This window comes from Capra hircus, chromosome 2 (genome assembly GCF_001704415.2).
Source record: "Capra hircus breed San Clemente chromosome 2, ASM170441v1, whole genome shotgun sequence".
NCBI lineage: Eukaryota > Metazoa > Chordata > Mammalia > Artiodactyla > Bovidae > Capra > Capra hircus.
The window spans coordinates 117,951,231-117,973,421 of NC_030809.1; the positions used below are offsets into that span (position 1 = coordinate 117,951,231).

At 42.8% G+C, this 22,191-nt stretch overlaps 1 protein-coding gene and 1 pseudogene across 1 annotated transcript in view; both read right to left on the bottom strand.

The window, feature by feature from the left end:
• Positions 339–15,535, bottom strand: LOC102183736 (annotated as a pseudogene).
• Positions 20,021–22,191, bottom strand: part of TTN (titin) — a 274,875-nt gene continuing 272,704 nt past the window's right edge. The window contains exons 342-343 of the mRNA XM_018065217.1: positions 21,471–21,773; positions 20,021–21,336 (exon numbers count right to left, since the gene is read on the bottom strand). Coding sequence (XP_017920706.1) covers positions 21,038–21,336; positions 21,471–21,773 — 602 coding nt within the window. The 3' untranslated portion in view covers positions 20,021–21,037. The remainder of the gene's footprint in view (positions 21,337–21,470; positions 21,774–22,191) is intronic.

Here is a 22,191-nt window from a genome sequence, read left to right on the forward strand (position 1 = left end):
TACTCCAGTCCTGCACAGTAAAATTGCCCCTTGATTTCCTTCATTACTCCCCATTTACAACCTGATACAAACAAGAGGGTCAGTCCTTTGGGCTTTTTGTATCTTGTTCATAATTTGCCCCAACTGTGCATGCACACAGTTATTTTTATTACCTTAGAGTTTCTCTGTATTTTGTTGCTTGAGGAGATGATTGGCCAGGTATAAGCACTAAAGGGTCCGGTCCCAGCCTGTCTCATTCCCCCTGAGAAATTCTACACCCCTTATTCTTAAGGGGTAAGGGACCGAACATGTGTTCTTCTGCAACTTCTTCCTTCTGGACAAAAGCCACAGACTGTAGCCTACCCTAGAGGTGTAGAAGTCCCTTGCTGACTTTTCCAAGAACCTGTAGGGACCTGGGCCACTGTCTGCTGTAATGGGTGGGAATTCCTTGAGCCATCATGAGTCTTACTTGAAATTGTTGGAGCCTAGAAGACACAAAATTAGCCAAAAGATTGAACAAACAAGGGCCTAAAAGGAGAACAACAGCAGCCACTAATGGGCCTTGAAAGGGAAGGAACCAGGTTAACTTTAGGAGGACTCCCTTAAGTATTGATCAGACAGTGAAAATGACATCATCCTTGGCAAAACTGTGAAGTGACTCTTCCTGAGCATGTGTTTCCTTAATATTAACTTCTACCTGTCTTGTCACATTGATCCAGGTGCAGTAGGAACTATTAGTTATCACACAAACTCCACATTGTTCTGCCAGAAGGTTATCAAGAGTTAGACGATTGTCAAGAGCTATATTCGGAAAAGGCAATGGCACCCCACTCCAGTACTCTTACCTGGAAAATCCCAGGAGGAGCCTGGTGGGCTTCAGTCTATGGCGTCGCTAAGAGTCGGACACGACTGAGGGACTTAACTTTCACTTTTCACTTTCATGCATTGGAGAAGGAAATGGCAACCCACTCCAGTGTTCTTGCCTGGAGAATCCCAGGGATGGGAGAGGTTGGTGGGCTACTGTCTACAGGGTCGCACAGAGTCGGACACAACTGAAGCGACTTAGCAGCAGCAGCAGCAGCAGCAGCAGCAGCAGCAGCAAGAGCTATATTAGCCAAAGAAATGAGAGAAGTATTCAGTCCCTTTAAGGCTTGTCCCATCTGTTCCATCATATAACCAAGGTCTCTGGTGAGATTTCTCAATTTTGCTTCATGATAAGTAAAGCCTCCACATGGAGCTCTAGTCCTATGGCCAGCTCTGCCCCTCTTAAGATCATTCCTAGTGCTCTCCAGGTTTGGTGGTGAGCTGGAGTGATCCTGTTACAGATAAAAATCCTCTTATCCTGTAATCCCTGTGGTGGACTACAGGGTGGGCTACTCTCCTATGAAGTGGACATTATCAGTACATTTATAGGCTATAGCTTGGTTCGAAAAGAACAGGGCCTGGCCATAATTCTATAACACATGGTTTGTGTGTCTGCAGAGGAAAACAGACCCTTCAGGTGTGCAGACCTAAATGTCTGTCTGACAGTTAAGAATGGACACTCCTTGAGGGACATAACTGTTGTTAATACTTAAACAATTAGGGGACAGCAGAACATTGTGTTGATAATTAAGCATATAAAGCTCTACAACATTAAAAAAAATTTATGTATTTAATTTTATTTGGTATGCACCAGTATGACCTTCTGGTAATTGAAATCCAATATGGGATTTTTAAATTATTAGTCAACTCCACAGAGACAATATACTGCCTTGGAACACTGAATGGGGAAAAACTGAAATATTTATTTACAGTTCCCTATATTGTAAACATTTGATCTATACACTGTTAGTAACTTTTAACGAGAGCTTTACACAAAGAAACGATGCCCTGCATTTCTATTCATATTTGGCAAAAGCATATTAAACAGAATATCAGATTTTCTTTTTCACTAGCATTATGCTTTCTTTAGATAATTATCTAAACTTTCAAAAGACCTAAATAAACTTTCAAAAGACCCAGTTCTATACAACTAAAAGTACTTAAGCCAAATATTTGGCTTATAATTTCATTTTTAGAATAAAGTGCTATAACCTGGCAATCAAAACTACCTTTAGACATTAATTTACAATACACAGTATTTATCTGGAAGGGCTTAAATTTCAGCACAAGGTCACTATCACGTGTATAACAGCAGGATTCTTTTTTATGTAAATGAAGCTTCAAAATTAACTGATGAATTATTGCCTTAATGCCTTATTATTGGTTTCCTACAAAAGAGGATAAGAACTGCTGATAGATCTTTTCTCTTCTTTGAGGTCACTTGACATTAATTTTCATATTCAGCAAGGCTACTGAGTTATCATATTCTCCTACAATCATTGTCCTTTTATAAGAGCAAATACTAATGGTAATTAATAACATATACCACTCATAAAAACCAAGTTGTTTTTTTTCCTTTTGAATAGGAACCTATATTTTGGGAGTTGTGCAACAAAGCTAAAACAAGAGGACTATAAACAGTTTACCTGACACAACATGTTGACAAAATATGCATCTGTTTCATTGTTTTTGTAGTTATAATGCCCTGCTAAGTTACCCATATGTAAATAGTGTATTTTCTTTATATATTTAATCTAGTAGAATCATCAGGTTCTCATCCTCCTTTGTCCTTTTATAGCTGTTTATCAGATAAGTGAATTATGAAAGCATATGCCCAGACCTGCAGACAATGTGCATTGTCATCTATTACAATCAGAATTTTCCTCAAATTACATGTTTATTAAAGTGAAATTGAACATACAGGCAAAATTAATAAAGAGGATGCTATAGTGTGGATTGAAGCTAGAACTCAGTGACCTAAGAAGTATGCATTGGTTTGGCATGTGTTTTTTCTTTCTAAGATTAACTAAGTTGAGCATGTCCAAAAGTCATTTGTGCCAACCTCACAGATACGGCAGTATCAAGTATTCATTTCCTTGATATCTTAAGTTAGATTACTTTAGTAAAACAATCAGTATGGTTTAAAAAATAATATACAACAATAGTTTCAACAGAAGAGCACCATCTAGTTTAATTCAGTCATGTCAAACTCTTTGTGACCCCATGTACTGCAGCACGCCAGGCCTCCCTGTCCATTACCAACTCCCAGAGTTTACTCAGACTCATGTCCATTGAGTCGGTGATGCCATCCAACCATCTCATCCTCTGTCATCCCCTTCTTCTCCTGCCCTCAATCTTTCGCAGCATCAGGGTCTTTTCCAATGAGTCAGTTCTTCGCATCAGGTGGCCAAAGTATTGGAGTTTCAGCTTCAACATCAGTCCTTCCAGTGAACACCCAGGACTGATCTCCTTTAGGATGGACTGATTGGATCCTCTCAAGAGTCTTCTCCAACACCACAGTTCAAAAGTATCAATTCTTCTGTGCTCAGTTTTCTTTATAGTCCAACTCTCACATCCATACATGACCACTGGAAAAACCATAGCTTTGACTAGACGGACCTTTGTTGGCAAAGTAATGTCTGCTTTTTAATAAGCTATCTAGGTTGGTCATAACTTTCCTTCCAAGGAGCAAGCGTCTTTTAATTTCCTGGCTGTAGTCACCATCTGCAGTGATTTTGGAGCCCCCCAAAAATAGTCTGTCAGTGTTTCCCCATCTATTTGCCATGAAGTCATGGGACCAGATGCCATGATCTTAGTTTTCTGAATGTTGAGTTTTAAGCCAACTTTTTCACTCTCCTCTTTCACTTTCATCAAGAGGCTCTTTAGTTCTTCTTCACTTTCTGCCATAAGGGTGGTGTCATTTGCATATCCGAGGTTATTGATATTTCTCCTGGCAATCTTGATTCCTGCTTGTGCTTCATCCAGCCCAGCATTTCACATGATGTAATGGCACCCCACTCTAGTACTCTTGCCTAGAAAATCCCAAGGGCAGAGGAGCCTGGTAGGCTGCAGTCCATGGGGTTGCTAAGAGTCGGACATGACTGAGCGACTTCCCTTTCACTTTCACTTTCATGCACTGGAGAAGGAAATGGCAACCCACTCCAGTGTTCTTGCCTGGAGAATCACGGGGACTGGGGAGCTTGGTGGGCTGCCGTCTATGGGGTTGCACAGAGTCGGACATGACTGAAGTGACTTAGCAATAGCAATAGCAACGCTGCATATAAGTTAAATAAGCAGGGTGACAATATACAGCCTTGATGTACTCCTTTTTGGAACCAATCTGTTGTTCCATGTCCAGTTCTAACTGTTGCTTCTTGACCTGTATAAAGATTTCTCAGGAGGCAGGTCAGGTGGTCTGGTATTCCCATCTCTTTCAGAATTTTCCACAGTTTGTTGTGATCCACACAGCTTTGGTATAGTCAATAAAACTGATGTTTTTCTGGAATTTTCTCTCTTTTTTGATGATCCAACAGATGTTTGCTATTTGATCTCTGCTTCCTCTGCCTTTTCTAAATCCAGCTTGAACATCTGGAAGTTTACGGTTCATGTACTATTGAAGCCTGGCTTGGAGAATTTTCAGCACTACTTTGCTAGTGTGTGAGACGAGTACAATTGTGTGGTAGTTTGAACATTCTTTAGCATTGCCTTTCTTTGGGATTGGAATAAAAACTGACCTTTTCCAGTCCTGTGACCACTGCTGAGTTTTCCAAATTGTTGGCATACTGAGTTCAACACTTTCCACAGCATCATTTTTTAGGATTTGAAATAACTCAATTGGAATTCCATCACCTCCACTAGCTTTGTTCATAGTGATGCTTCCTAAGGCCCACTTGACTTCACATTCTAGGATGTCTGCCTCTAGATGAGTGATCACACCATTGTGATTACCTGGGTCATGAAGATCTTTTTTGTATAGTTCTTCTGTGTATTCTTGCCACCTCTTCTTAATATCTTCTGCTTCTGTTAGTTACATACCATTTTTGTCCTTTATTGTGCCCATCTTTGCATGAAAAGTTCCTTGGTATTTCTAATTTTGTTGAAGAGATCTCTAGTCTTTCCCATTCTGTTGTTTTCCTCTATTTCTTTGCACTGATCACTGAGGAAGGCTGTCTTATCTCTCCTTGCTATTCTTTGGAACTCTGCATTCAAATGGGTATATCTTTCCTTTTCTCCTTTGCCTTTTGCTTCTCTTCTTTTCATAGCTGTTTGCAAGGCCTCCTCAGACAATCATTTTGCCTTTTTCATTTCTTTTTCTTGGGGATGGTCTTGATCATTGCCTCCTGTATAATGTCACGAACCTCCGTCCATAGTTCATCAGCCACTCAATCTGTCAGATCTAGTCCCTTAAATCTGTTTCTCTCTTCCACTGTATAGTCATAATGGATTTAATTTAGGTCATAGCTGAATGGTCTAGTTGTTTTCCCTACTTTCTTCAATTTAAGTCTGAATTTGGCAATAAGGAGTTCATGATCTGAGCTACAGTTAGCTCCTGGTCTTGTTTTTGTTGACTTATAGAGCTTCTCCATCTTTGGGTGCAAAGAATATAATCAATCTGATTCCCACATTGATCATCTGGTGATATCCATGTGTAGAGTCTTCTTTTGCATTGTTGGAAGAGGGTATGTGCTATGATCAGTGCATTCTCTTGGCAAAACTCTGTTAGCTTTTGCCCTGATTCATTCTGTATTCCAAAGCCAAATTTCCCGTTACTGCAGGTATTGACTTTGTACTTTGGCATTCCACTCCCTTATGATGAAAAGGACATCTCTTTTTTTCGTGTTAGTTCTAGAAGGTCTTGTAAGTCTTCACAGAACCGTTCAACTTCAGCTTCTTCAGCATTACTGGTTGAGGCATAGACTTGGATTACTGTGATATTGAATGGTTTGCCTTGGAAATGAACAGAGATCATTCTGTCATTTTTGAGATTGCATCCAAGTATTGCATTTCAGACTCTTGTTGACTATGATAGCTACTCCATTTCTTCTAAGGGATTCTTGCCCACAGTAGTAGATATAGTGGTCATCTGAGTTAAATTCACCTATTCCAGTCCATTTTAGTTCGCTGATTCCTAAAATGTTCATGTTCACTCTTGCCATCTCCTGTTTGACCACTTCCAATTTGCCTTGATTCATGGACCTAACATTCCAGGTTCCTATGCAGTATTGCTCTTTACAGCATCGGACTTTACTTCCATCACAAGTCACATCCAGAACTCGGTGTTGTTTTTGCTTTGGCTCCATCTCTTCCTTCTTTCTGGAGTCAGTTCTCCACTGATCTCCAGTAGCATATTGGGCACCTACTGACATCAGGAAGCTTCCATAAGCCTCTTATCCTTCTCCATCAGGGAGCAGACAGACTGAAAAACTAACCAATCTGGTCACATGGACCATAGCCTTGTCTAACTCAATAAAACTATGAGCCATGCTGTGTAGAGCCACCCAAGATGGACAGGTCATGGTGGAGAGTTCAGACAAAATGTGATCCACTGGAGAAGGGTTGACAGTTTACTTTTGTTTAAATCCTATTGCTTCCTCACAAGGAGTACTTTTATTTTTCAATTTCTTCTTGGTGTAGTAGATTCTTATTCAGAGGAAAATCCTGGTTACCTTTTATGCCTACGCTTTGTTCTCTAGGATCTGATGTTTCTTGAAGATCTTCTGTAGCCTAATCTCCTTCCTTAGTGGCCATTTCAAGATTATTTAAGTCAATTTTAAGAGAGAGTCCCCACTTCATTGGTAGTATGCACAGAATCAGACTTAAGTGATCAGGAGTACTAGCAGCCTCTGATATGACTGTCAAACATTCTACTGCACTCTCGTTGACAGTCTGCACAGACTCCGTGCACCAGGTGATTTATCTTGCCACAGCTCACCTGAAGAAATAAGCTCCTCTTGTAAAGGAGAGAGTTCTGAGTCCATCAACATCTTCAGGAAGAGATTCTTGGTGCTCCTAGGAGCAGTGCTGGCACTATCATTACCTGTATCACAGATTCTTGAGTCGATTTCATCAGTATTACTTCTTGTCATTTTCTTTAAGTGGCAGAAGTCCCTTCCTGATGACTGATCTATCTCTATGAGTAAGGATTCCTTTATTTTGCCGTCCAAAATTTCTTTGTGGATTGCAGATGTACAATTCCATTGGCTACATGATGCCATATTCCTCATGGCCTTTCTCTTGAACCAAGGGGTCTGTTTTATGTGAATCAAACGTTATGTTATTTGGTGTAACTAGCAACATACCAGAGAGTTCCAGAAAAACATCTATTTCTGCTTTATTGACTATGCCAAAGCCTTTGACTGTGTGGATAACAATAAACTGTGGAAACTTCTGAAAGAGATGGGACTACCAGACCACCTGACCTGCCTCTTGAGAAACCTATATGCAGGTCAGGAAGCAACAGTTAGAACTGGACATGGAACAACAGACTGGTTCCAAATAGGAAAAGGAGTCTGTCAAGGCTGTATATTGTCACCCTGCTTATTTAACTTGTATGCAGAGTACATCATGAGAAACGCTGGGCTGGAAGAAGCACAAGCTGGACTCAAGATTGCCATGAGAAGTATCAATAACCTCAGTTATGCAGATGACACCACTCTTATGGCAGAAAGTGAAGAGGAAATAAAAAGCCTCTTGATGTTAGTGAAAGAGGAGAGGAGAAAAAGTTGGCTTAAAACTCAACATTCAGAAAACTAAGATCATGACATCTGGTCCCGTCACTTCATGGCAAATAGATGTGGAAACAGCGTCAAACTTTATTTTCTTGGGCTCCAAAATCACTGCAGATGGTGGTTGCAGCCATGAAATTAAAAGATGCTTATTCCTTGGAAGGAAAGTTATGACCAACCTAGATAGCATATTCAAAAGCAGAGACATTATTTTGCCAACAAAGGTCCATCTAGTCAAGGCTATGGTTTTTCCAGTGGTCATTTATGGATGTGAGAGTTGGACTGTGAAGAAAGCTGAGGGCCAAAGAATTGATGCTTTTGAACTGTGGTGTTGGAGAAGACTCTTGAGAGTCCCTTGGACACTGCAAGGAGATCCAACCAGTCCATCCTAAAGGAGATCAGTCCTAGGTGTTCGTTGGAAAGACTGATGGTGAAGCTGAAACTCAATACTTTGGCCACCTCATGCAAAGAGTTGACTCATTGGAAAAGACCCTGATGCTGGGAGGGATTAGGGGCAGGAGAAGGGGACGACAGAGAATGAGATGGTTGGATGGCATCATCGACTCGATGGACATGAGTTTGGGTAAACTCCAGGAGTTGGTGATGGACAAGGGAGGCCTGTCGTGCTGCGATTCATGGGGTCGCAAAGAGTCGGACATGACTGAGCGACTGAACTGAACTGAGCAACATAACACTGACTGTGCTCTTGCCACTGGTAGTATATCTGCAATTAATTTTAAGAAATGTCTCAGTAAGTGCTTCTTCCTCTTCAGAAGTGGAAGATACAACTCATGCAGGTCGAATACTAGTAAAAGCAGTAAAGGGAGTTGCTTCTTTTGAGTGGACTACGTCAGGATTAGTAGTCTTATCTAATTCAGCCTCCGGATGATGTTTGTGACACAGTGCTTATGGGGCTTGGAGATGGAGGGTGCTCAACACTGGAGACTTATTCAGGATTGGGAACATTATAAAACCCGTCCATTAACAAGTGCTCAGGAGAATATTTAATTCAACAAGTTTGTTGAGCGTGTATCAAATTTCAGGGCTATACTATTCAAAGAATTCTTTGATTCAACAGTATATTCAATAGTCCCTTTGGGTTTCTGAAAAAGTATTCTTCTCTCATCTTTCTTGTGTAGAGTCTTTTTTTGGCCAGTGTCCCAGATAGGAACGCATGTCCACCAGAATGCGTGGTGGGTGGGAGCTGGAGTGTAGGAATTGGAGAGCAATCCCAGAGTGAGGACTACTTTTGACTGCAGAGAGATGGCCTGAGGAGACAGGAGGGAGGAGATCGTGGTGGGAAATGCTTTTGGAGGAAAGCCAGGCAGCGCCAGAGGCAGAGCACTACTGCTGAGTCGCATGCAGAGTGTGGAGCCTTCACTGTAGCCTCTCTCCCTACTCTCTACAACATTTTAAACTAGATGCTCATGCATGATCCTGCTGACTCCAGTTGGGGGTTGCATTCCATAGGCCTGATCACTGTTTGTCTGGAATCCCACAGGTGGGTTTACTTGGATTGACTAGGTGGATGGAATGTTTCCTTTCCATCACCCACATCCCCCTTCTGTGTTGTTTAGGGATGTGGGCCTGTAGTTTGAAACATGGCATCAGTGGGTAAGGTTGTAGGATATCTGGTGTATTATGCCTTGGAAGAGTTTTCAGGGCATGTGAAACAAGTGCTGTTTGTACAGTTTAACGTAGCGTGCCCCACACCTTGGATCCAGTTGTACGCGGGAGTCAGGCTAAAGCATTGGAATAGCCCCCTGGAAGGTGTGTGTGTGTGTGTGTGTGTGTGTGTGTGTGTGTGTGTGTGTGTGTGTGTGACTAATAGAGGTGAAGGGGTGGCAGTTTTACTCCATTTAGATTGTTAATTACCACTGGACCCAGCAGGTTCAGGGGAAATGCATGAGGAGAGTAATAGCCAGCTGGGGGTGTTGATGGCATATCCAGCATTCTTCTAAATGGCTTCTCTGGTAAAGAATCTGCCTGCAATGCAGGAGATCCCAGTTTAATTCCTGGGTTGGGAAGGTCTGGAGATGGGATAGGCTACCTGCTCCAGTATTCTTGGGCTTCCCTGGTGACTCAGCTGGTAAAGAATCCCCCTGCAATGTGGGAGACCTTTGTGGGGTTCCATCCCTGGGTTGGGAAGATCCCCTGGGGACGGGAAAGGCTACTCACTCCAGTATTCTGGCCTGGAGAATTCCATGGACTGTATAGTCCTTGGGTTCGCAAAGAATTGGACACGACTCTTTTAAATGTTCCCATTCAAATACGATTCTCGAGTATCAGTAGTAATAGAAGGCCTTCCACAGATCATTTCAAATGTGCTAAGACTCAGAGCACTCCTGGGGTCTACGTGGACCTTTAGTAGTGCAATAAGAAGAAAGTTGGTCCAAGGTTCATGAGTTTCTTGGCAGAGCTTTGCTGTGGTTTTCTTTAAAGTGTGGTTCATTTTCTCTACCTTCCCTGAAGACTGGGGCAGCCAAGAGGTGTTTACTTTATAGTGTATCCCTAGGGGCCACAGTAAGTCCCTGTGTGATTTGGGCTGTAACAGAGGGCCTGTTACTGTTCTGGAGGGACTTTGGAAGTCCAAATCATGGGATTATTTCTTTTAAAAGGGACTTATAGATTTCCATAGCCTTTTCAGATCAGGCGGAGAAGGCGTCAACCCATCCAGTGAAAAGTATCAGAAGATATTTATATCCTGATTGTGGGGGCATTTAAGTGAAATCTACCAGTCTCCCCCCCACCCACCCCAGATATGTCACTTGGCATTTGATTGGACTGAGTAATGATGGGGGTATTGAGTGGGTCTGTGGGTTATTCTGGTCACATAAATCACAGGCAAGCATTACTTGTTTTTCTGTTCTTCTAAGCCCCTTCCCTGAGAAAGCCTTTTGTGTTAAGTCCCATAGTGCATCCCTCCCATAATGGGTGGCATCACGTAAACTCTTAGTTTCCATTGCAGGGACTCAGGAATTGGAACCTTACCCTCCTTTTTGTACCAGCCTGTGCTTCCCTTCTCATAGCCCTGTTTCTCAGCGTTTTCTTGTTCTTTTGGAGAATACAGGGAAGGCTACAGAGTTCAGGGTGATCAATCACTAGGGCCATAATTTGTTCAGGCTCTTGCAGTTGAGCTGCCTTTTTTGCAGTTTGATAAACTTTGCTGTCTCCTTGGCTCACAAGAGATCCATTCCTCTGATGGCCCCTACAGTGGCTACCCGGGTTGGGAGCTGCACTGCACCCCATCTAAAAAGCCCGAATCACATCTTTATGTTTTATAGGAGAATTTCTGGTGGTTAACATTCCTCTTTCTTTCCAAATGGTAGTATGAGCATGTAGCATGTGGAACCCGTAGTTAGAGTCAGTAGAAGTATTTAACTTCTTATCCTTCCCTAGTTGCAAAGCTCCCATTAGTGAATTAGTTCCACATCTGTGCTGATGTCTGGGTTGGTGGGGCCTTCGCTTCTGTGACTTGATCTAGACTAGCAATGGCATGCCCCACCTTTCAGGTTCCCATTTCTATAAAACTGCTCCCATCAGTAAACCATTTGACCTCAGGGCTGTCAAGAGACTCATCTAGAAGATCAGACCTGCTGGAGTAAGCTTGTTCTATGGTGTTTATACAATGATGCAGTGAATCCCCACTCTCAGCTACTGGAAGCAGAGTTGCTGGGTTCAGGGTTTGGCACACTCATAAAATAATGTCGAGGGTTTCTGTTAAGAGGGCCTGATATCTTGTTAACCTTCCTCCAGTCAACCAATAATGATCTTTTACTTCCAGCACTGAGTGTACCTGATAAAGGGTTAACACATCTAAGTGTTGTCCCAGGGTAAGCTTGGAAACCTCATTAACCAGCAAGGCTATGGCTGCTATTGCCAGCAGGCAGTTTGGTCATTCCAGGGCCACTGTGTTCAGTTATTTTGAAAAATAAGCCACTGGTCTCTGATGTGGTCCCAGCTTTTGGGTCAGGACTCATAGTACTATCCCCGATCTCTTGTGAATGTATAGGGTAAAGGGCTTGTCCAAATTTGGAAGTCTCAGTGCTAATGCTCTGCTCAACACAGTCTTTAGAGTCACTGGTGGTTGCTCTTTCAATGAAGGGATTCCCTTTCTTCTCCCTTTAGAGCCTCAGGGAGGGCTTTGGCTTTAAGGCCATAATTTGGAATCCAGATGTGACAGAACCCAGTCATCCTGAGAAAGCCTCGGCATTGCCTCTTTGTGGTTGGAGATTATAATCACCGGTTGCTCTTCTCTGACCTGTGGCCTTAGGGGTCAAATCAGATCCTAAATATTGAACCCATTGCTGTGATATTTGGGCCTTGGTTGATGAGATACATCCCTTTTTTACCAGAAAATTTAAGACCTTAACGGTATTTTGATCTGAATCTTGTTTGGTTTCAGTACTTATCAATCATCAACATATTGTAGCAGGGTTCCCTTTTCAAGGATCACGTGCCTTGCTAATGCATTTCCAAAAATAATGGGGGCTGTCCTGAGCACATGTGGAAGCCCTGTCCACCCACAGGTATCCTCCAGGGTGTCAGAGTCCCTCCATACAGAGACAAAAAGATACTGGGAGTATGGATGGAGGGGAATACAGAAAAATGCATCTTTGAGGTACCAAACAGAGAAATACTGAGCGCTCCCCAGCATGTGGGTGACAAGGTGTGTGGGTTTAGCATCCGTGGGTGAACAGGGATGACTGCCTCCTTCACTGCTCTAAGTCTTACACAAACTGACGATACTCTCCATTAGGCTTCTGAATGGGGAGGATCAGGGTGTTGCAAGGGGGATTGGCAGGGCCTAAAGAGTCTGCATTTTAGAAATTTGGTGACCAGTGCTGGAGTCCCCTCAGGGCTTCTGACTTTCAAGGATATTCTCTCTGGATGTTCCCTCCCAGGCATTACTCTTATTTCTGTAGAGGGGAACATGTTTTGTCCTGCTTGGCACTGAAGTATCTTAAACTGCTGTTATCTACTTGCTCTCTAATTTCTTGGGAGATGTCTTGGGAAATATTTTGATGACCAGCAGGTGGGTCATCTGGGGCTACCAACAGATGCATTCTCTGTTTGAATTCTCTGCCTCTTTGGACTTCACCCTGCCTTAAGAATATATTAGCTCCTAACTTATTTAGCAAATCTCTCCCAAGGAAGGCATTCTGGCATATACAAAAAGGAGTGAGTAATACTAATGGACCCGACTTCATAGGCAAGGGGAGACATAAATTGCGAGGAACTGGGGCCCGTCAAGTTGCCCCTGGGGCATCCCATAGGAGGGCACTCAGGACATTCCCCTTCCAGTGACCACCTTCTGACAAAAGGTACCCTGATCTGGGCCCAGGAAGCTTCTTGGTAGCCTTTCCAGCCTTCTCAGCCCTTTGGGGTCCCCTCAAGGTGGTGGGTGAGTCAGAGCAGCCAAAAGCTCTGTTTTCTTTATTAACCTGTTATCCTTATTGGCCTTCTCTGTTCAGTCTTGGTTGTTATAGACCTTGAAGACCTCCTATATCAGGGTTGACAATGAGGTTTGGGGCCCAGCCTTGAGCTTTTGTATTTTTCTCCTGATGTCGAGTTGTTGCTACTCAGTCACTTGGTCGTGTCTGAATCTTTGCACCCCATGGACTGCAGCATGCCAGGCTTCCCTGTCCGTCATCAGCTCCCAGAGTTTACTCAGACTCATGTCCATTGAGTCAGTGATGCCATCCAACCATCTCATCCTCTGTTGTCCCCTTCTCCTCATGCCTTCAATCTTTCCCAGCATCACGGTCTTTTCCAACGAGTCGGCCCTTCCAATCAGGTGGCCAAAGTATTGGAGCTTCAACTTCAGTCCTTCCAATGAATATTCAGTATTGATTTCCTTTAGGACTGACTGGTTTGATCTCCTTGCTATCTGAGGGACTCTCAAGAGCCTTCTCCAACACCACAGTTCAAAGGCATCAATTCTTTGGCACTCAGCCTTCTTTATGGTCCAGCTCTCACATCCATACAGGACTATTGGATAAACCATAGCTTTGACCAGGTGGTGTTTTGCTGACCTTTGTCAGCAAAGTAATGTCTCTGCTTTTTAGGTTTGTCATAAATTTTCTTCCAAGGAGCAAGCATACTTTAATTTCATGGCTGCAGTCACCATCTGCAGTGATTTTGGAACCCAAGAAAATAAAGCCTGTCATTGTTTCTGTTTTTTCCCCATCTATTTGCCATGAAGTCATGGGACCAGATGCCATGATCTTAGTTTCCTGAATGTTGAGCTTTAAGCCAGCTTTTTCTACTCTCCTCTTTCACTTTCATCAAGAGGCTCTTTAGTTCCTCTTTACTTTCCGCCATAAGGGTGGTGTCATCTACATATCTGAGGTTATTGATATTTTTCCTGGCAATCTTGATTCCAGCTTGTGCTTCATTCAGCCCTGCATTTCACGTGGTGTACTCTGCATGTAAGTTAAATAAGCAGTGTGACAATATACAGCCTTGACGTACTCCTTTCCCAATTTGGAACCAGTCCTTTGTTCCAGTTCTAACTGTTGCTTCTTGACCTGCATACAGGTTTCTCAGGAGGCAGGTAAGATGGTCTGGTATTCCCATCTCTTTTAGAAATTTGACTTTTGTTATGATCCACACAGTCAAAGGCTTTAGTGTAGTCAATAAAGCAGAAGCAAATGTTTTTCTGGAATTCTCTTGCTTTTTCTATGTTCCAATGAATGTTGGCAATTTGATCTCTGGTTCCTCTGCCTTTCCTAACTCCAGCTTGTACATCAGGAAGTTCTCAGTTCACATACTGTTGAAACCTGGCCTGGAGAATTTTGAGCATTACTTTGCTAGTGTGTGAAATGAGTGCAATTGTGCAGTAGTCTGAACACTTCTTTGGCATTGTCTTTCTTTGGGATTGAATGAAAACTGACCTTTTGATTGAATGAAAACTCAGCCACTGCTGAGTTTTCCAAATTTGCTGGCATATTGAGTGTAGCACTTTCACAGCATCATCTTTTAGGATTTGAAATAGCTCAGCTGGAATTGCATCACATCCACTAGCTTTGCTCGTAGTGATGCTTCCTAAGGCCCACTTGACTTCACATTCCAGGATGTCTGGCTCTAGGTGAGTGACTATACCATTGTGGTTATCTAGGTGGTTAAGAATCTTATTTGTATAGTTCTTCTGTGTATTCTTGCCACCTCTTCTTAATATCTTCTGCTTCTGTTAGGTCCCTACCATTTCTGTCCTTCATTGTGCCCATCTTTGCATGAAATGTTCCCTTAGTATCTCTAATATTCTTTAAGAGATCTCTAGTCTTTCCCATTCTATTGTTTTCCTCTGGTTTTTTTTTTTTTTTTTTTTTTGCATTGTTCACTTAGAAAGGCTTTCTTATCTCTCTCTGCTATTCTTTGGAACTCTGAATTCAAATGGATGTATCTTTCCTTTTCTCCCTTGCCTTTCACGTCTCTTTTCTCAGCTTTTTGTGAGGACTCCTTAGACAACCATTTGATAAAAGGCATGGCCAGTGGTGATCTCTCTTCTGTGGACTGAGGGTGTATATTCATGTACTAGCTGGCTCAGGAAGATGGCAGCTTTCCACCTTTCTTCTCTGTAACCTCTTAGAACTTACCTAGTTTACAGGCTTTACCATACACTTTTTCATTCCTTCCGATAGACACATAACATGTCTCATCCTAGCATGGCCTACTTGATCTTCATAGTCCCAGCGTGGGTCATGTTCTGGGACTGCGTCCTCACTCCCCTGGTAAGTTTGCTGATGCGGGTTGGTGGCCAGTAGGCCATCTGCCTGTTCCCTGGCGTTTCTCAGTATATGCTCAGGTTGCAACAGGGGGCCTGAATAACTGTGATGTTCTGCCAGGTGAGAGTGTGTCAACCCCAGCCTGACAAATTTGTTCCTACACTTGTCAGGGTTCTCTGAGGACCTGCCAAATCTCTGCTTACAGATTCCCAAGTCTCCCACTGAGAAGGGGATGCTCATTCTAGCTACTTCCTGAAGGGGGTAAAGGCTTTGTGGGACAAAAGTGGGGGTTGCCTTTGAACCTGATCAGAGCTCTGCTGGGAAAAGCACTGAGGGCACTGATTTGGGGGTTTCGATTTGTCAGGGTGGTAAGGTGGGAGTCCAGGAGCTGAAGGAGATGGTCAAGGGGAGGGAAAAGGAGCTCAAGAAGGAGGCTCAGTGGGCCAGTGACTAATTAAAAGAGACTGGAAGGAAGCTCTGTGAGAAGGTCTGGCTCCCAATCTTTGGGAACAACATAGGCATAGAGGCTCCACATACATGATAAAAATCCCTCAGGCCTGAGTCTCGATAAAGTGTAAAGGCCTGCACGCACAGGACCTTTCTCCATTTTGGGGACTGCTTACAAAAATAGATCCAGTAGTAAAATGGTATTTAAGAGATCCAGTTGATCATTGGAGCTGGGTAACGGATACATAGGAGTTCATTATACCATTCTTTTTAAAAGATTTTTATTTTTTCTGTTGAAGTATAGTTGATTTGTAGCATTGCATTGATTTCTGCTGTACAGCAGGGTGTTGAGTTGTACATGTATATATATTCTTTTTTGTATTCCTTTCCACTGTTGTTTTTCACAGAATATGGAGTGTGGCTCCTTGGGCTGCACACTGGGGCCTTGTTGCTTATCCATTCTCATTATACTATTCTGTTTATTTGTATACATTTGAACTTTTCCATGACAAAAGTACTTTCCTTAAAAAAGCAAGCTGTGAGAGATGTACAATGTGGTATCATTTGTATCAAACTTGAAAACATAAACAGAAAAATAGACTGTTTATAGATTTATGCTTTTGTGGTAAATGCTTAAAAAAAACCAAAACACACAGAAATCATAACAGCTGATTTGACCTTAGTGGTTACTATTGGATGGCAAGAAAAGAAGGATTCAAAAGCCTTTATAATATTCTGTGTATTTATTGGGGCTTCCCAGGTGGTTCAGTGGCCAAGAATCTGCCTGCAGGGTAGCAGACACGGGTTTGAGCCCTGTATTTTGGGAAGCTACCCTGGAGAATGAAATGGCAAACTATTTCAGTATCCTTGCCTGGGAAATCCCATGGACAGAGGAGCCTGGCAGGCTAGAGTCCATGGGGTCACAAAAGAGTTGGACACAACTGAGGGACTCAACAACAATGTTTTCATTAAGTTATTCTCTGTTTAAAAATAAACCAAAACAACACAGTTAAGGGATCCATTCTGTGACCACTTCTCCTGGTCACCCAGTGCATATTGGCACCAGGCTGCACTGTAAAAGAAAATCAGTTCATTTGTTTTTAAACTGTCTCCAGTTGTTAAGAATGCAGAGATACCCTGGGGGTTTCTCGTATTTACATTAATCTGGTGAGTTTCTTTTATATTTCTGAGAATGTACGTAAGTGCTCAGTTTCCTTTAAGCCAATTAAATACAGCTCATTTACAAGTTAATTTTTATGTACAGACAGAACCAATAGATTTCCAGTCAGAGTTTAAAAGTCCTCTTTTTTTTTTCCCCTCTGTCTGGGGGACCATAGGTAGATCAGATAGTTCCTAGAGCCAGGCAGAACAGTTCACACTGGAGGCAGGGGGGAGAAAGGCAAGCTATTTTCTTTTCCCCCATTGGTGGTCTTTAAAGTCCTACTAAGCACCCCGAGCCTAGAGTCTCAGGCCATGTGGGCTGTTTTTGCATTTCAAGGCCTAGGTGCTCCACCAGGTCCACAATTTGGCACAGACTTGCAGGACCAGTTGGACAGACAGAAATACATAAAACAAAGGCCCTTTTAAAAACACAGATGGTGACAGAAACTTAAAGACACAGAGTCTTCAGGATGAAGGGCACAGGAGTGAAGGGCTGAGGACCACGGGAGAGGTAAAGGGAGGAGGGGCAGAAGAGAATGAAAGACAGAAAGAGATTGCCGTTTCAACCCGCCCCCTGCAGGTGTCTATTCAGGCACCAACCCACCTGCCTCCAGAAAGGGCCGGTGATGGAGGGAGCACCCTGTCCACTGCCCACTGAGGTGATCAAGCCTGGAAACCAGCCAGTGGTGCATCATTTCTGGGTTCCCACCCCATAGATGGGACTTCTACCCATGCGTCCACCAGTATATAGAAATCTGCCATTTCAGCCTGTTCCCAGTGGGACATCTCTTGGCAGCAGGAAAATAAAGGTGAGAATATTGTGAGGTGCTCAGACTTCCAGCCACTACGTGATGTTAGGTTTGACTCTCCTTTGCTCTTGTAAATCTCCAGTCAAGGAGAGCCTACTGGGCCAAGGTCTGTCTGCACGGCGTGAGGCAGGCCTCTCCCACCTGTTTTTCACTGGTCAAGGGGAGCTGTTGCTGGCCAGAGCGTCTCACGAGCCAAGAGGAGTGATGGAACAGCTGCCCGATGGCCACTCTCTGGGAAGGATGGGGCAGAAGTAAGAGGACAGAGAGGGGAGAAGTAGAGAGATTTCAGGAGAGGGAAAGGGACAAAGGTCGGGGGGAGAGTGTTGCCTGAATGAGGGTCTGAGACCGCCAGCGGCCAGGAAGGCAGACGTATCAAACGTGGTGACACTGAAATGAGGTTCAGGTGAGTGCTCGTCGCCCAGGGGGAAGCCGCATTCGGTGGTCCCTGGCGGTGCTCAGATCCTCTCCTGGGACGGGGACAGCTGTCCCTTCACTGTGTTCCCAAAAAGTATGTTACTGACCAGGGTTCATGGCCTCCTTAGTCAATAGAAATTGATACGAGGCTAGACAGGAAATTCCAGCAAGCCTTTATTGGGGCCCCTGCTGCAACAGGAAGGAGCAGAAACAAGTGACAGTTTCCCTTGCTTGCTTCCTGGAGGGGAGCAGGGGTGAGCTGGTTCCTTACATGGGGTGAGGGTAGCGGTGGGCCCGGGGATGGCTTAGGTGGTCTGCCCACCTACCTGATGGTGCTGTGTGGGTTTTTGGTCTTTTCTGCATCTTGTTCATAATTTGCCCCAACTGCACAGGCGTGCAGTTATTTTTAGTCCTTTGTGGTTTCTCTGTATTCTGTTGCTTGAGGAGACATTTGTCCAGGTGCAGGCACTACAGCAAAGAGTCCCAGGTCCCAGCCTGTCTCAAGAATAGGTATTAAGTTGTTTGGTGGTGTTGTGGGTGCTGTCGGTACTGCCCAGAACCAGGTTATGCATATCTGACCTGGTTTCGTGAGCATTGGCTGTTGAGCTGCCCTAGTCTGCAGAGAGCCGTCTGGCCAAGGGGTGCCCCTCACCCCAGAGATTATTTCCCTCACCCATCCCCACCCCCACAAGCTCACAGCATGTAGCCACTGATGAGGGGATCCAGATGGTCTGCGTCCCTGTTCCCAGGTGGAACCAACTATGGTACTTATGGGATGGGGGTGAAGCTCCTGCTGAGACCACATTCTTGCTTAGCTTTCTTCCCCTGCTCTGCTCCCCTCATTTGCTTCTTTCTGAGAGCAGTCCCTCAAACAACTAGAGTCTGCTTTTAGGAAATCTGACTTAAAAGAATTTGTTGCAGTTGTTTTTGTCTAGTCGCTAAGTGGTGTCTGACTCTTGTGACCGCATGGACTGTACGCAGCCCATCAGGTTCCTCTGTCCATGGATTTCCCAGGCAAGAATACTGGAGCAGGTCGCCATTCCCTTCTCCAGGGGATCTTCCTGACCCAGGGATTGAACCTGAGTCTCCTGGATCGGCAGGCGAATTCTTTTACTGCTGAGCCACCAAGGAAGCTTTAAGAAAGAATATTTGCTGAATAAATTAATGCAGACCCAAGATCTTCTTTGGGGAGTAGGAATTGACTGTGCATTTGCTTCAACTTTGGCCACTTATATTTACATTTAGGGGGTAATTTAGGCAAAGAATCAACTTTATAGGTTTACAATTAGGATTATCTAATTCAGATGGATAAATACAGATTTTTCTGGTGCTAGGTATTTTATTATTAAGTATAGAACAGTTGTTTTGAAAAGCATGGTAGGACTATATGATTTAAAATGAGTTCTTTAAAAAAAAACAGTCTTTTACCTTTGAAGACTGATTTGTTCTGTCTCAGTTTGGAGCTACAATAGTCAGTAATGGATTCAGTTGCACAATTGATCATTTCCCCGGAAGTGGTCATTTTCTCGTCTATATGTTTCTTAAGGGACAGGGTCTATCTCATCTTGCTCATCTTTGCACAAAATATTGTGAATTTTTGATGTTCCTCTAACTTTGGATTTAGTTGAATCAGTCCCTATAAAAATATTTTTCTTGATAATATGTTTAGAAGATTTCTTATTTTGGAGGATTTTTGTTAACTTCTGGGGATAAATTTATCCATGAGAATCATATCTGTGCTTTTAAAAAATTGTTGAATACATTCAACATGATAATTTAAATATTTGCTGTAGAGAACTTGAGTTGCTTTTTCTTCTCTATGATCATTTCTGTGATTTTCAAAGGCGCATACCTCCCCAGCTGCAGAATTTCACAGAAAACAACCAGCCACACATTTTGAGGTGCAGATAGCTTGCTTTATTTTGTTGTTACTATCTCAAGGAGGTCCAACAATTATAACTAACAACTGAATTTAAACTTGCATGAAAAGAACTACATCAAATTGATATTTTGGGCAGTTAGTAATACTTTGTTGTTTTTAAATTTAACGACAGCTTTATTTTGTTCTTTATTTTTTGCTGTGGCTCATTGCTTAGTTGCCCCAGTTTCTGGTTTAAATTTAGAACTACCACACGAAGGCATTGGCTGCACCCCTGAACCTCCAAGAGTTGACACTGCTCTGGCATAGGAATGCATGAATAACTTGGTTAACTGAGGGGATGGCCAGGTGATGTTACTTTTCCAAGCTACCCAGGCACTCTCTATGGTCAGAGACAGTGTGAAATGAGCGAACAAAGTGTTGGCCGTTACACTTTGTTCTGGTAATATTTAAGTCATGATAATTTTGAGTGTGACATCATCAGAGAAAATGTAAGACGTTAAAGTGTTGCTTACAGGAGGGTAAATGCAAACATCACCAATGCCTTACATTTCTGATTCCATAAGTATCGGTGCATATCAGGTGACGTGCACAGCATTTTTCGGTGGATAGGACATCTTCAATGGGGAATTCCTCGACCCATTGAGGCATACTTAGACATCAACATTATGTTGAGGCACAAAGATTGATTAAGTGTTGAGCAGGGTATTCGTTCCATAAGAAACTTTCTCCTACCAACCGTTAGTTTCAATAGTTACAGTGTAAAATGTCATAAAATAAATGGTACAAAACTTTATAACCGTTAATTCGGCTATATACAGTATGTACATGTCACTAGAAAATGTGTAATCTTCTTAGGTCAACAATTATGAAAAGATTGAAATGTATTATTTTTGAACTTCGACTCATTTAGGTTGATACAAAACTACTTTTTTTTTAAGTATTTACAGATCAGAAAGATAGAAAGATTAGTCCATGTGAATCATTTGGGTAAGGTTAAGAATGAGTCTGAGTGTGAGAGCACAGGCCCTCTTAAATGGATCGAATATTTATATTCACAGTAGCAGAGTCAGATCCAAATTCATTCCCTAAACTCAGGGTATACAGTCCACCATCTTGTTTCCGTACGTCCATGATGATCAGAGTCGTCAGGTCATCTGTGTTTTCAATGTGGAATCGCCCTTGCTGTTCTTGATCATGAATTGTTCTTCCACCACGGGACCATGTTATTTCCGGGGTAGGCTCACCCGTAAAAGCGCAGGCTACTGTTAAAACTTTTCCTTCATCAATGCTGATGTCAGGGGGAAGAGCTTCAATTTTAGGTGGAATTCCTTTATGGAACAACAACAAACTTTTAGAATCACTGAAAAAAATATAAAAACTTGCATTCTACTGAATTGTGTGTACTAAAGATTCTACCATGCTACTAGGCTTGTCTACCTCTACCAATAATTTGATTGCTCACCTCTTAGGCCTGCTTTAAGCATTCTACTAGTTGAACTCTCCAGTTGTGTCATACTAGATTTTCCCATAAAACTGCTGGAACTCATTTCTACAAAGGACTCTTGCATGGAGGACATGCTTTGGGCAGACATGCTTGCAAATTTCATTTCAGTCATGCTGCTAGCACTGCTGCTGCTGAAACTGCTGAAGGAGGCCTCCTGCTTAGAGGCAGACATTTGGACTGACTGAGACGAGAAGCTTCCTTGCAAGCTCGTGTCACCACTTGTTCTCAATACTACCTCTCTGGGAGGTTCTTCAACTAGAGCTGTGGAGCATAGCAGATACACAGTGAACATCAATGACATCCGGTTAATTTGTGACATCTGACATTGACTTGCAGAAATGGAAACTTAGACACGCACACACAGAAACATAACCCAAATGATTTGCTGTGAAAGCGTAAGCAAATACATACATACAGTTGTCAAGAGCTAGCCCAGAGTCTCCCAGAAATGACTCCTTATATTTATAGTATTACATTTCATGCAGGTGCTAGAATCACTAGGGAAAAAAATGGTTAGTCATAGAAATAGAAAATAATTTTTATATTGTACATTCTGAAAATACATGTAACAGGACAGCTGGTAGCTTTGCTTTGAAAGTTAACTTATCCGTATTTCTATCTAGCTATAAAGAAACATTGACTGTTAAGAATGAATTCACACAGGAAGCCTGTGTCTCTT